Here is a 15,419-nt window from a genome sequence, read left to right on the forward strand (position 1 = left end):
AGATCGCCCTGCCCCGCTCCTCCACTCCCCAGGCTGAGTCACAAGGCTGACTGCCCCTCCTTCTGACTCTTCTCTGGGGTGATCTGTCCCAGCATGACCTCCCTTAAACACCTGGACAGGGCAGCAAGTATAGCTCTGAGACAAAATTAACAGTAACAACAGCAGTAGGAGGAATAGCTGTGGCAGGAGCCGTCCATGGCCAGGCACTCCATGTGCGCACCTACTGCGCCCCAGGCTCTCTTCCACTGGTGGACACAATCTTCTCTTAAGTGCTTGAATGTGGTGACCTAACACCCGCTTTGACCCTCGGCTAAGGGAGGATGCTTGTTTGACCCAAGGGAGTGCAGAAATAAAATCTCACATTTATGGACAACTAATTTTTTGACAAAGGTGCAAAAGCAATTAGATGGGGGGAAATTCTTTTCAACAAATATCCATATGCAAAAAAAAAAAATGACCTTAGATCTTTACCCAAACGATATATAAAAAATATTAACTCCAAATGGAGCACAGAGCTAAATGTATGAGCTGAAATTATAGAACTTCTAGGGGGGAAAATAGGAGATCTTTGTGACCTTGGGCAAGACAAAGATCTCTTAGGTGAAACTACAAAAATATTAACCATTAAAAAAATCAATAAGTTGACCTTCACCAAGATGTAAAACTTTTGCTCCTCAAAAAACACTATTAAGAGCCCTAGTCAGTTTGGCTCAGTGGATACAGCGTTGGCCTATGGACTGAAGGATCCCAGGTTTGATTCTGGCCAAGGGCACATGCCCAGGTTGTGGGCTCGATCCCCAGTGTGGGGGGTGCAGGAGGCAGCCAATTAGTGATTCTCTCTCATCATTGATGTTTCTATCTCTCTTTCTCCCTCTCCCTTCCTCTCTGAAATCAATAAAAAAAATATTTAAAAAAGAAAAGAAATACAATGAAAACAAATCAAATGTTATTAAATTTAAGCTAAGTACTGTTGCAGTGCACACTCAAAGTCCAGAAGCAAAAGAAAATTGAACAGGAGATCTTAAAATTTCTCACCACACACATACAAAAGTAACTGAGGTGATGAAAGTGTTAACTAGCCTATTGTGGCAATCATTTCCCAATATATACATATATCAAATAATCACACTGTATACCTCAAAGATACACAATGTCATATGTCAATTATATCTTTTTTCCTTAATTTTTATTGATTGATTTTAGAGAGGAAGGGAGATAAACATCAGTTTGTTGTTCCACTTATTGATGCATTCATTGGTTGCTTCCTTTTTTAAAAATAATTTTTTAAAAGAGGCTTTTTAAAAATATATTTTTATTGATTTCAGAGAGGAAGGGAGAGGAGGAGATAGAAACATCAATGATAAGAGAGAATAATTGATCGGCTGTTTCCTGCACCACCCCCCCAACCCCCACTGGGGATTGAGCCCATGTGCCCTTGACTGGAATCGAACCTGGGACCTTTCAGTCCACAGGCTGATGCTCTATCCACTGAGCCAAACCGCCCAGGGCTAAAAATAATTTTTATTGGTTTTCAGAAAGAGATGGAGGGAGGGAAGGAGGGGGAGGAAGAGAGAGAGAGAGAGAGAGAGAAAGAGAGAGAGAGAGATATTGGTTACCTCCTGAATGAGCCCCAACTAGGGACTGAACCTGCAACCTGGGCACGTGCCCTGACCAGGAATCAAACCCACAACATTTCAGTGCATGGGATGATGCTCCAACCACTGAGCAACACCGTCTAGGGCTCATTGGTTGCTTCTTGTATGTACCCTGACTGGAGATCAAAACCATACCCTTGTGTATCAGGACGATGCTCTAACCAACTGAGCAATCCAACCAGGGCCCAATTATATGTTTTTAAAATATCTATCTATCTATATAAACAAGGAATATGCTAATTAGCCAAGCATCATGACCGCTCAGGAGGAGCTGCATGCGCAGATGGGCGGGAGGGGACTGCGTGCCGCCCCCACCCCAGTGGCCACGGGGAGGCTGGGGCTGGGGGTGGGCTAGAGTGGAGACACAACACACAGAGAGGCTGGGGTTGGGGGCAGGCTCGAGCGGAGACACAACACACAGGAGCACCTGCCCCCACCCCAGCCGATACAACGTGGCAGCTGGTGCTACACGGGTCAGGCGCAAGTCCCAGCCCCCTGCGGGGGGCCTCCGGGACACTGTAACATCATGACCACTCAGGAGGAGGCTGCGCGCGCAGGTGGGCAGGAGGGGACTGCATGCGTGGTGAGGTCTTTCCCTCTTCTACACTCTCTAAAAACCAATGGAAAAATATCATCAGGTGAGGATAAAAAAAAAAAAAAAAAAGAAAGAAAGAAATGTCATATCCTATGAAAGAGACATCTTGAAAATGGCTAAAGAAAGTTGTCATTTTTTTGTGGTGAAGGGACTGGAGTCCGTGATGATGAAAACACCTTGGCGGCTGCGGCGGCCAGCAGTGGCAGCAGCAGTGGGGTGATGGGGGCAGCGCCTTCCCCGATCAGCCTGGTCGCCTCCCTTCAGAGGGAGGCCAGACTGCAGCTCCCAGACTGGAGAGGGTGCAGGTCGAACTGAAGGGACCCCCCCCACACATACACACAAATTTTGTGCACCAGGCCTCTAGTCCTATATAATAAAAGCCTAATATGCAAATTGTCCCCTCAACCGGGAGTTCGGCCAGGAGTTTGACCACTCATTATGATGTGCACTAACCATCAGGGGGCAGTGCAGAACCTGGCAGGCGTTGGCAACATGCTGTGACCTCTCGCCGGCTACCTGGGGGCGGGGGTGACAGGGACGGAGGTGTGGTGAGAATGCAGGGTGTCTGCTGAGCTCACTCCCCCTACTACCCTCCCCTGGGGACACCGGGGTTCGCATGCCAGGGAAGCCCCTGTGCTCAGGTGCCAGGCGCCCACAAGGAGCCGCCCCCACACCCGTGTGGCCTCTTCTGGGTGAGCCGGGCTGCAGCCGCCGGGACCGCAGGAGCCAGTCAGGCTCCCTGTGGGTTTGCGCAGGAGCCAGCCTGCAAGGCTGGCTGGCAGAGAGGGTGCTGCCCGCCAGGCTTCTGTGCAGTGCCACTGGGCAGCCCAGAGACCCATGCTACGCCCCGGACCATGGTGTCCAGTCGCGCTCACCATATCTCTGTGTGGGGACTCAGGCGCCGTGACTCAGGCGGAGGGGGATGCATGGAGGCCCAGGGGCCCAGGTGCTTCCCAGGGCCCAGGGGTCAGCTGGGACCTGCCCTTCCATGTGAGATACTCGTGCTTTGATCACCAGCCAGGCCTAGGGACCACACCCGTGCACAAATTTTGTGCAACAGGCCTCTAGAGAGAGAGTGTGTGTGTGTGTATATAATTTTTTAAAATATATTTTTATTGATTTTTAGAGAGGGAGTGAGAGAGAGAAACATCAATGATCACACACTGGGAATTGACCTTCCTGGTTCATAGGTTGATGCTAAGCCATGCCAGCCAGGCCCAATTATCATCCTATCATCCTATCATCCTATCATCCTATCATCCTATCCTATCTAATAAAAGAGAAACATGGTAATTAGCATACATCCGCTACCCTTCCGACTGGCTAATCAGGGCGATATGCAAATTAACTGCCAGCCAAGATGGCGGCTGGTAGCCAGGCAGCTTGAAGCTAACATGAGGCTTGCTTGCTTCAGTGACTGAGGACTCCAATGTTCCCTGCCTGCCTTGCCGGCCTCTGAGCTTGCAGTTTGAAACATTGTTACAAATATAGAAGCTAAACAAACCCCAGAAACCTGCTTTCAGCCAGCCGGGATCTCAGAGCTGGAGTTGATACAGTGTTTCGATTATAGAACCCAAACAAACCAGATATCTGCTTTCAGCAGCAGAGGCCTCAGAGCTGGAGCCAGAGCTAAAGCTGGCCCAGAATAAAAAAAGAAAAAAAGGAGCAGTTGGGAGCTTCAGTCACCCACCAGCCTGAAAACAGCCCTCAGCCCCTCACCCAGACTGGCCAGGCACCCCAGTGGGGACCCCCACCCTGAAGGGTGTGTGACCAGCTGCAAACAGCCATCATCCCCTCACCCAGGCTGGCCAGGCACCCCAGTGGGGACCCCCACACTGATCCAGGACACCCTTCAGGGCAAACCAGCTGGCCCCTACCTGTGCACCAGGCTTCTATCCTATGTAGTAAAAGGGTAATATGCCTCCCAGCACCGGGATCAGCAGAGCTGAGAGGCCTCCCGGCACTGGGATCAGTGTGACAGGGGGCAGCGCCCAAACCCCCTGATCGCCCTGCAGCTCTGTGTGTGACAGGGGGCGGGGCCACAACCTCCCCTATCCGCCCTGCTCTGTTCGTGACAGGGGAAGGCGCCCCAACCCCCTGATCAGCCCTGCTCTGTGCCTGATGGGGGGAGCTCCCCAACCCTCTGATCACCCTGCGGCTCTGTGTGTGACAGGGTACGGCACCCCAACCCCGATTGGCCGTGCTCTGTGTGTGACAGGGTGCGATGCCCTAACCCCGCCCCACGGGCCCTGCTCTGTGTGTGACGGGATAGAGCCATAACCTCCCCATCGGCCCTGCCCTGAGTGTGAGAGTGGCGGCGCCCCAATCCCCTGATCAGCCCTGCTCTGTGGGTGATAGAGGGCGGCGCCCCAACCCCCCCTCCACGGGCCCTGCTCTGTGTGTGATGGGGTAGAGCCATAACCTCCCCATCGGCCCTGCCCTGAGTGTGACAGTGGCGGCGCCCCAACCCCCTGATCGGCCCTGTTCTGTGGGTGATAGAGGGCGGCGCCCCAACCCCCTGATCCGCCCTGCTCTGTGCATGACAGGGGGCAGCGCCCCAACCCCCTGATTGGCCCTGCTCTGTGCGTGACAGGGTACGGAGCCCCAACCCCCCTGATGGGCCCTGCTCTGTGCATGACAGGGGGTGGCGCCGAAACCTCCCCATCAACCCTGCCTTGAGTGTGATGGGGGCAGTGCCCCAACCCCCCAATCGGCCCTACCCTGAGCGTGACTGAGGGTGGCATCGCAACCTCCCGATCTGCCCTGCTCTGTGCATGACAGGGGGCGGTGCCCCAACACCCCAATCAGCCCTGCTCTGAGCCCGACCAGGGGCTGAACCTAGGGATTGGGCCTGCCCTCTGCCACCCGGGAGCAGGCCTAAGCCAGCAGGTCGTTAACTCCCGAGGGGGCCCAGACTGCAAGAGAGCACAGGCCAGGCTGAGCGACCCCCGCTCCCCCCCGAGTGCACAAATTTTTGTGCACCAGGCCTCTAGTTCATATATATCAGGGGTCCTCAAACTTTTTAAACAGGGGGCCAGTTCACTGTCCCTCAAACCGTTGGAGGGCCAGACTATAGTTTTTAAAAAAAATATGAACAAATTCCTATGCACACTGCACATATCTTATTTTGAAGTAAAAAAACAAAACGGGAACAAATACAATATTTGTATTTGCATGTGGCCCACGGGCCGTAGTTTGAGGACCACTGATATATATCATATATGAATATGTATCATCTATATCATTTATATATATATATACAGTGGGGCCTTGACTTACGAGTGTCCTGACTAACGAGTTTTTTGAGATACCAGCTGTCTCTCGGCCAATTTTTTGCAGAGTTGATAGAGTAATTTGAGTTAACGAGCTCCTTAACAAGCTCGGAATGAATTAAACTCGTAAGTCAAGGCCCCACTGTGTGTGTGTGTGAACACATACATACATATATTTTATACATATATAAAAGGCTAATATGCTAAGTATCCCTCCAACCATCTGACTGGTCGCTATGACAGGCACTGACCATCAGGGGGAAGACCCTCAATGCAGGAGCTGCTGTGACACGCACTGGCCATTTACAAAGGAACAGCACCACGGACCTGGCATCAACAAAGCAACACTTGGTTTCGCCCAAGTGGGACACAGGCCCCTCCACCATCCTGGAGTGACACCCCACCAAATCGCAGCCAATGCTACCAAGACCCCATGGCACAAAATGCAGCCCAATGCTCAGCCCAGCCTGGAAATGGTCACTGTGGGCACCAGGTAATGATGTCATATAGCAATGCCCAGCTTCCTCTCCCTAACAATTAGCCTCCTTGCAGTTCCTTCAGCCCAGGAACAGGACTTGCTTTATAGCCAGGTGCAAACATTTTACACTTTAACCGAATGTCTGTGAAGCATATTCCCATGCCTCATCTCAGTTGATCCTCACAGAAGTCCTGGAGTAGGTAGATAGGAGACTCGGTAGAATCCTATTTTCTTTTCATTAGCCGGAAAACGGAAATTTAGAAAGTTTAGAAACTTGATCTGAATGAAAAGAAGTAAAAAATGGTGGACCTTGAAAATGACTTCAGGTTTTCTCATTGCACAGAATATAGTCAAACATTGCTGCAGTTAAATATTTTACCATTTGTTCTCCCTGTGTGATCTACAATAATAATCTGCTTCGTGTTGATATTTACTGCTGTGTTGCTGACAATTACCTAAAAGAGAAGTTGGGGCGCTTCACTGGGCTGGAAAAAGTTTAACTAAATCAGAAAGCAGGTCTAATCAAGCAAGTTTATTCTAGACATGTAAAAGGCTAAGTTAACTCACACATGTGCGATACATATAAAGCTCTCGCTGGTGCCAATCGCTCGTGTGTTTTGATCTGCCATTGTCAATCGTGAATTTAGTTGACATTTCTATTATAGAAAAAGTGCAAATAGTGATATTAAAATATTTCTTCTAATTAATTTCCTTTCAATGTGCACAAATCTGTGCACCTGACTACTAATATCTTAATAAAGCTTAGTGAAAAACTGGGCAGTTAGAGATGTTTAAAAAATATTAGCACCAAGGATTCTTTCTCCTTGTATAATCAACAAAATGGCAGAGACCTGAAAAGGTAACAACTTTCTCATTAAAACAACTGAGCCCAGCTACTGTGGCTCAGTGGTTGAACATTGACCTCTGAACCAGAAGGTCATGGTTTGATTCCCAGTCAGGGCACATGCCCAGATTGTGGACTCCATCCCCAGTAGGGGGCGTGCAAAAGGCAGCCGATCAATGATTCTCTCATCATTGATGCTCCTATCTCTCTCTCCCTCTCCCTTCCTCTCTGAAATCAATAAAAGTATTTTTTTTTTAAATAATAATAATTTAAAAAAAATAAGAAATCAATTGAAAGATCCTTTGGGGAACCCGCTAAATCATCTCAAATGCTCCTGTAGTCCCCAGTCTACTGCTAGAAACACAAACTAAAGTACTGCTAAGATCCCCTCTGCCTCCAACTGACCCTCTCCAAGCAAGGGACAACGAAGCAGAAAGGACAGCCTTTGGACTGGACAGACCCCAAACACTGCAGTCACTGGCAGCAAAACCAAGGTGGTCCATGGCATTTACCTGGGTGCCAGTACCAATCTACTAGTTGCGGCTGACTGGGGTGTTCATTGGTGGATTCTGAAACCAAGTCCAGGCTCAGCTGGAAAGAGTGCCCTGAGTGATTAGCAAAGTCTGCCACGCAGAACCCGAAAATGGTGCTGCCAATGCCTGTATTTGTGGCTTTGTCCAGAAGTCCAAGAGAAGCCTTAGTCAGTTTGGCTCAGTGACTAGAGCATCAGCTAGTGGACTGGAAAATCTCGGGTTTGATTCGGGTCCATGGCAAGTACCTCAGCTGCAGGCTCAATCCCCAGTCCTGGTAGGGACGCGTGCAGGAGACAACCAATCGATATGTGTCTGTCTGTCTCTCCCCTTCCCTTCCACTCTCTCTAAAAATCAATGGAAAAAATATCCTCGGGTGAGGATTAACAAACAAAAAAAAGGCTCAAGTGAAGGGATATCAAGTTTGCTCTGATCCCAGGTGCCACATTAAACGTTTTTTTTTAAAAATATGTTTTTTATTGATTTCAGAGAGTGCAAGGGAGAGGGAGAGAGATAGAAACATCAATTATGAAAGAATCACTGATCCGCTGCCTCCTGCATGCCCCCTACTGGGGATTGAGCCTGAAACCTAGGTATGTGCCCTGACCAGGAATCAAACCATGACCACTGAACCACACAAGCCGGGCACCACATTAAACTTTTTTATATCTCTGCCACACCACTGCTAACTGCTATTAGGGTCTGAGCTAATCATCGTATTTCCTTCTTAAGCCATTATAGCAGCTAATACTTTTCGAGGGTTCTTAGGTGTGTGGCACTGTTCTGAGTTCTGTACAAGGATCAGCCCATTTTACAGATGAGGAAACTGTGACCCAGGGGCCGAAGCAACTTGCCTAAGGTCACTCAGCTAAAGACAGGCTGGAAGAACATAAGCGATGAAAAGGATGACTTCAACAGCTGCTCCACCAGATCTGGGGAAGTCAGCCCACAGAGCCTCCAGGGGGTCCCCAAACCAGGCTGGGCTGCCCTGCCTTTGTGCCTGGGACACAAGCAGGCATGGGGAACTCCCCAACTAGTAGGCAACAGTACCTTCTGCCCAGTTGTGATTGCATCTCCTTCTGACTGTCCTAAATCCATATCCACCCCCTTTATATCCAGTAGCTCCAGACACTCCACTTCTTTCACCTTCCCAAATCAGGGCAGGGCAGCTCTCAAACCTGAGTGAACAATAGACTATAGGTTATAAATGCAGGTTCCTAGGCCCAGGCAGGTCCGAAGCAGGGCCTGGCAACTGTGCCCACAGGCCAACTGTGAGGCCTAGAAGACCACATCAGATCAGATGCTTCAGAAGCCAGGATCAGAGGACCCCACATGGACGTCCCCATGATGTCCAAACTCCCTATCCTCTTTCTTCTCTTTCCATGGCAAATGACCGGATGAGGAGACGGACAATAAGGAACTGGGGCCAAAGTTCTGGGTCAGGCCACTCTTCTTATTAAAGGCACGAGAACAGAGTAGGAACAGCTCAACTGGGAGCCGGATTCCTGGTCCCAGATGTGCTTCCAATCCCTCCCTGAGTCCTCGGGAAAGTCACACCCTCCCTGGTGGCTCAGGTCTCTCTCTCATCACAAAAAAAAGGAGACCAGAGAACCCAGAGGTCCCCTCCCACCATTCTCCTGTTCTCCAGCAAGATGCCCAGCCTCTTCGCCGGCGGTGAGAATCATCTCCCCACCATCCACCGGCGCCAGGAGGTCCCAGGAGCGCTACGTCTCTGTCCATATGGGATGGAGAGCGTCCTGAATCCTGTCTGGGTCTTCGCACCAAGTCACCAAAGAGAGCCCAAACCGGCGATGGTGTGATGTCAACCCTCATGACAATGACCACTTTGTAAGCACAAGCGAAGCGCCGGGCACAGTGCTAACCCCTTGGCAGCGTCGCGCCTGAAACCTCATCCGGGCCCTAGTAGGTCCCCGAGGGTCTCCCCAGGGTGCAGACCCGGAGCCGAGGCCCTTCAGGGCGACGTGACTGACCCAAGGTCACCCAGCCTGGACGAGGAGGTCCGTCCAGGGCCCCACGCACGCCCTGGGGGCCGGGTCGAGGGCGCGCGGAGCTCCGGGGAGGAAGACTGCAGGCAAGGCCGGGAACCCAGGAGAGCTCCCACCCGACCCCTGCGCGGAGGGCCCCGCACCGGCGCGCCTTGCCCGTCCCGCCGGCCGCCAAGTCCGCGCCACGCCACGCCACGCCATCGGCGCCCGAGTCCACCACTCACCGCACTTCGGGGGGTAGCGATAGGCCGAGTTCGCCTGAATGTCGATGTCCTCCACGCCCGCAATGCGTCGGCTCAGGATGGAGCCCATGGTCACAGCGGGCCGGGCTGGCCAGGACCGAGTAGGACGGCGGCGGCAGCAGCGGCGTCTTCACGCAGACATGGCCGGGAGCAGGCCACACGGACGCCAGCCCACGGACGCCAGCCCACGGCCGCGGAATCCTCAGCCTCCGAGCCCCCACCCCCGACTCGGCCGGGCCGACGCTACGGCAGCCCTCCGCCCCCGACCCAAGGCACCTCGGGAAATGGAGTCCCCTCGCCTCCGAGGGCACCGGGCTGCGGCGCGGAGAGCGCGCCTAGCAACTACATTTCCCAGGATGCTCCTCGCCTGGCTCCTCTGAAGTTGTTGACAAGCGCTCCGGGACAAACCAAATGGATCAGAATCCAGAGAAGTGCAACCATCACCCGCAACGCGAGTTGTCCTTCCCTCTGCATTCCAAGCACTGCACCAACGTTGTAGCGCTTTAGCCTCCTAGTAATCTTTCACATGTAGACCCTTCTATTTATCCCCCTTCCATTTACCCCTCTCGGAAATGTCTCCCTGAGCCACCATGGTTCTCCCCGCTTCCCAGGGTTTATCTCCTGTCCCGGCCAGCAGAGGGCACACGTTTACTTGCCACCCCAAGCTTACCTGGAGAGGTGCTCAGAGGAAGCAAAGGGCCTGCCTTATCCTTTTCCAGAATTCAAGGCATCTTTCCGATTCTACGTCCAGAACAATTATTTTGAACACATAATTTTAAAGCGGCCCCCCCACCCCCACAAGAGGCAGTAGACCTCTCCCCTTTTTACAGGTAGAGAAACTGAAGCACGAAGAAGGAAGGTCTGCATATAAGGTCAGGATTAAAGTTTTTCTGGTTGCAATGAACTTTCCTGGCTTTTAAAAAATATATACTTTTAAAATTGATTTTATAGAGGAAAGGAGAGGGAGAGACAGAAAAATCAATGATGAGAGAGAATTGTTGATTGGCTGCCTCCTGCACACCCCGCACTGGGGATGGAGCCCGCAACCTGCGCATGTGCTCTGACCAAGAATCCAACTGTAACCTCCAGGTTCATAAGTCAATGTTCAACCACTGAGCCAGGTGGGCCTGGCTCCTGGCTTTTGACTTACATAAAACTCAATAAGCAGGAAACATGTGGCTGTTTTTACCTACTTTTCAGTTAAGAAACTGGGGTTCCTAGAAGAAAGTGACTTCCCCAGAAAAGCCTGCTGTCTCAAGAAAGAAACTATGGAGGGCAGCAGCTAGAAGAGTCTCAAATGGTAAGTTCACCACAATCCACATTAAAATGAGTCTTCTACCTTTCTAGAGGCCAGAATCCAGAACACTACCTTCTGTTATCAGGGTACCAGGAAGCCAAAACTAATAAAGTGAAAGAGTTGGATGATTGTGAGGGAGAGGCCATGTCTTGGAAGAGCTTGATTAAATCTCTCTGCTCCACAACTAAGGCCCTTTTTAGTGTGCACCTACTATGTTCCAGACATTGTGTTGAGGGCTTTGCACATATTCTCATTTAATTCTCTAATGTCAGTTCTATTTTCATTTCCAATTTACAGAAAAGTGAGGCTGGGAGGGGTGAAGTACCCCACTCGGGTCACATAGTATGTAAGTGGTAAAGCTGGAATTTGAACCAGGCCATGTCTTTTAACACCACACTTCCCTGCCACCTCAGAGACAGGAAGGCTCCAGTGTGCCAGATTTCATATCTCTTGTCCCCAGGTGAGCCTGAAAACACCCCCACCCCATGTGATCTTTCTTCCCTTAAATTTCTTTCTGTTGAATCACATAACATTTGTATATAGACCAGCACTGATTCACTGTGTAGATATACCAACACTGCATTCAATTTACCAACCTCCCTCTTTGTGGGGAGAGAGGAGAGTTACTGAAGACCCTGATGTTCCCACTGAAAAAATAACCCTAAGCTAAGGGCATGTCCTCCCTATGGATCCGGGGTCAGGGAGTCATTTCCATGGAGCTATTTTTATTTGGCTAATTAAACATTCCTCCTAATAGAGCTTTGGACTTGTGGTGTATTTTTCTGTGTTTATCCATGCCCAACTGGGAGACAGTCCCTTTTTTTAAAAAAAATTATTTATTGTTTAAAGTAGTATATGAGTCTCCTTTTCCCCCCATTGACCTCTCCACCGCCACCCCCACCCTCAAGCACAAGCCCTCACCCCCCTATTGTCTGTGTCCATTGGTTTTGCTCATATGCATGCATACAAGTCTTTTGGTTGATCTTACCCCCTCACTGCTCCCCCTGCCCCCGCCTGCCCTCATAGGTTATACAGTCTGTTCAATGTTTCTATGACTCTGGTTCTGTTTTTGTTCATCAGTTTATGTTGTTCAGTATATTCCTCTTTTTCTTTTCTTTTTTTGGCAGTCCCTTTCTGATTTGGTATTAGTTCCACTACCAACATCTTTTTCTTTTTTTTTAATATATTTTATTGATTTTTTACAGAGAGGAAGGGAGAGAGAGATAGAGAGTTAGAAACATCGATGAGAGAGAAACATCGATCAGCTGCCTCCTGCACATCTCCTACTGGGGATATGCCCGCAACCCAGGTACATGCCCTTGACCGGAATCGAACCTGGGACCCTTCAGTCCGCAGGCCGACGCTCTATCCACTGAGCCAAACTGGTTTCGGCTCCACTACCAACATCTTGACTGATTCACTTATTTATTCAACAAATATTCATCATGCAGCTACTATGTGACAGGCAAAGAGACAGGTAATAGGGATCAAAGGGAGAAACCACCAGATATGGAGCTTGCAGGATAGTGAGGAAACAAACGCTAAAACAGTTAAAGGCCCTGGCATTTGTTGGTTAGAGTGTCATCCTGATATGCCAAGGTTGTGGGTTCGATCCCTGGTTAGGGCATATATAAGAATCAACCAATGGCCCTAGCCAGTTTGCCTTAATGGATAAAGCATCGGACTGTGTACTGAAGGGTCCTAGGTTTGATCCCAGTCAAGGGCACATGCCCAGGTTTCGGGCTCGATCCCCAGTAGGGGGTGTGCAGGAGGCAGCTGATCAATGATTCTCTCTCATCATTGATGTTTCTCTCTCTCCCTCTCCCTTCCTCTCTGAAATAAAAAGTATATTTTTAAAAAGAGCCCTAACCGGTTTGGCTCAGTGGATAGAGCGTCAGCCTGCGGACTCAAAGGTCCCAGGTTCGATTCCGGTCAAGGACATGAACCTTAGTTGCGGGCACATCCCCAGTGCAGGAGGCAGCTGATCGATGTTTCTAACTCTTTATCCCTCTCCCTCCCTCTCTGTAAAAAATCAATAAAATATATTTTAAAAAAATAAAATAAAAAAAGAATGCATAAATAAGTGGAACAACAAATCAATGTTTCTCCCCTTCTCTCTGTCTCTAAAATCAATTTTAAAAACTTTATTAAGAAGTATATAAATACAAGATGTGGTGGGTACTATGGGGGAATGGATTGAGATGCAATAATAGGAGAGACCTTCTATTGATAGGGGAGTGAGGGAAGGCATCTCTGAGGAGGTTACACTTAAGCCTGGACTTGAAATATAAGTAAGAGCTAACCAGGCAAACTCTGAGGGGATTAAGCCAGGTTCCAGGCAGGGGGGAACAGCATGGACAAAGACTCTGAGGCAGCACAGAGCTGATTATGATCCATGAGCTCAAAGGCCAGTGTGGCTAGAATCAAGTAAAGGGAAGAGTATGGGAACAGAGATCAGCCAGCCAGCATTGGGTCATATGAAACAGAAAAAAACATTGATTTGTTGTTCCACTTATTTATGCATTTTTTAAAAAATATATTTTTTATTTCAGAGAGGAAGGGAGAGGGAGAGGGTTTGGCTCAGTGGCTAGAGCTTTGGCCCACAGACTGAAGGGTCCTGGATTCTATTCTGGTCAAGAGCATATACCTTGGTTGCAGGCTCAATCCCTGGCCCTAATCAGGGCAAGTGCAGGAGGCAGCCAATCAATGTGTCTCTCTCACATCAATGTTTCCCTCACTCTGTCTCTCCCCCTCCCTTCCACTCTTTCTAAAAAAAAAAAGATCAATGGAAAAATATCCTCGGGTGAGGATTAACATACACTCACACACACACACACACACACACACAGGCCCTAGGCACAGTTCGTGGCCTCCAGGGGTGAGTCCCGCAAGTCTACACTTCTTCTCAAGCCTCTTGAGAGGGCAGGATCCTCAACTATTCATCCTTGTGCTCCCAGAGCCAGGCACCCAGTGTACTATGTCTGGTAAACACATCTGTGGAGTGATCGAAAGAATGGAGGTGGGGAGGAGGGGGCCAAGGGATGCTGAGAAGGCCGGGACCCTGCACCTCTGTGAATTGGCTATGCCAACTGTGGCAAGGCCCTCACCTCTCTGGACCTCAGAAAAGATGAGGGCACTGCCTGAAATGTATTTTACTTTCTCATCCCCCATCTACTAGCCTCAGCTGGCAGGCCCCATCTGAGCCTGCTAAAAAAGCCAAAGTCCACTTTCTAGCCAGGCTGATCCTGGCTGAAAACAAGGTTTTTTACTTCTCTGCTGCTCCTGGAAAACAAGCCAGCTGGAGGACTGTGGGGGCCCGAGGGGTGACCTTTGCTCTTGCCAGCCCCACCTACCCCACCCCAGTCTGGGCTGGACAAGCCTGTGCAGGTACCTGAGCGGTGCCTGGATGAGGGTGGGGGAAGGTACTTCCTGCCTCCCTCAGCAAGAAAAGCCCCCAGTAGGCCCTGCCAACACTCACCCTCCCTTGCCAGAAACACATCCTGCTGGCTCACTGCATGCCTGCTCTTCTTCGAGGGCCCTGAACACTGGAAAAAGTGTCAGAAGTCCTGGATTCCAGCCTCAGTTTCCTTATCTGTAAAATGGGCTTGGACTCACTAGACAGAGGCAAAGAGGTGAGTACTAGAAATGGTTCGCTGAATGCCAGGCCCATGTTGAGCTCCGCCCTGGCATTACTCCATAGCAGACCTGGGAGAGCTCCTGGCTCTCACCTTCAGTTCTACAAATGAGGAAACTGAACTTGCCCAACATCAGTCATTAAGTGGCAGTGTCAGGACTGGCAACCAGGTTTGTCTGGCTCCGGAACTTGTTCACCTTCCACCATGCCCTGTTGCTGGCCCAGTGGTAACAGTACCTATACTCAGAGCTGCCTATCCTGTGCCGGGTACTTTGCCCACATTAATTCATGTTTATGATGCTAGACATCGACTGCAGGCCCCCTACTGGAAATGGAGACAGTCAACTCTTGCTTCATGGTTGACACTCAGCCACTGAGAGACACTGGCTTGAGGAGCCATTCTTTTTTGTTGTTGTTAATCCTCACCTGAGAATATTTTTCCATTGATTTTTAGAGACGGTGGAAGGGAGAGGGAGAGACAGAGAGAAACAACAATGTGAGAGAAACACATCAATTGGTTGGCACCCTGACCAGGGCCGGGGAGCCCACAACCAAGGCATGTGTCCTTTATCAGAATCAAACCCAGGACCCTTCAGTCAGTACGTGGGCCCACATCTATCCACTGAACCAAACCAGCTAGGGCAGGCCATTTTTTTAAAATACATTTTTATTGATTTTTTACAGAGAGGAAGAGAGAGGGATAGAGAGTTAGAAACATTGATCAGCCGCCTCCTGCACACCTCCTACTAGGGATGTGCCTGCAACCAAGGTACATGCCCTTGACTGGAATCGAACCTGGGACCTTTCAGGCCGCAGGCTGACGCTCTATCCACCGAGCCAAACCGGTTAGGGCAGGCCATTCTTAA

At 50.0% G+C, this 15,419-nt stretch overlaps 1 protein-coding gene across 12 annotated transcripts in view; it reads right to left on the reverse strand.

Annotated features, from left to right (window-relative positions):
• MGRN1 (mahogunin ring finger 1) overlaps positions 1 to 9,883 on the reverse strand; it is a 49,681-nt gene extending 39,798 nt beyond the window's left edge. For 8 of the 12 annotated variants that reach the window (XR_004967837.1, XM_036311052.1, XM_036311058.1 and 5 more), the window contains exon 1: positions 9,605 to 9,881. Coding sequence is in view for 11 of the 12 variants with exons in the window: in XM_036311052.1 (XP_036166945.1) it covers positions 9,605 to 9,692 (88 nt within the window). In the remaining variant the exon portion in view is untranslated. Of the gene's footprint in view, positions 1 to 9,604 lie in introns of all 12 variants that reach the window. The other 4 variants (XM_036311056.1, XM_036311049.1, XM_036311057.1 and 1 more) reach the window with 3 other exon arrangements.
• Positions 9,884 to 15,419: the final 5,536 nt, after the last annotated feature.

The sequence above is a fragment of the Myotis myotis genome, unplaced genomic scaffold, assembly GCF_014108235.1.
Source record: "Myotis myotis isolate mMyoMyo1 unplaced genomic scaffold, mMyoMyo1.p scaffold_m19_p_5, whole genome shotgun sequence".
NCBI lineage: Eukaryota > Metazoa > Chordata > Mammalia > Chiroptera > Vespertilionidae > Myotis > Myotis myotis.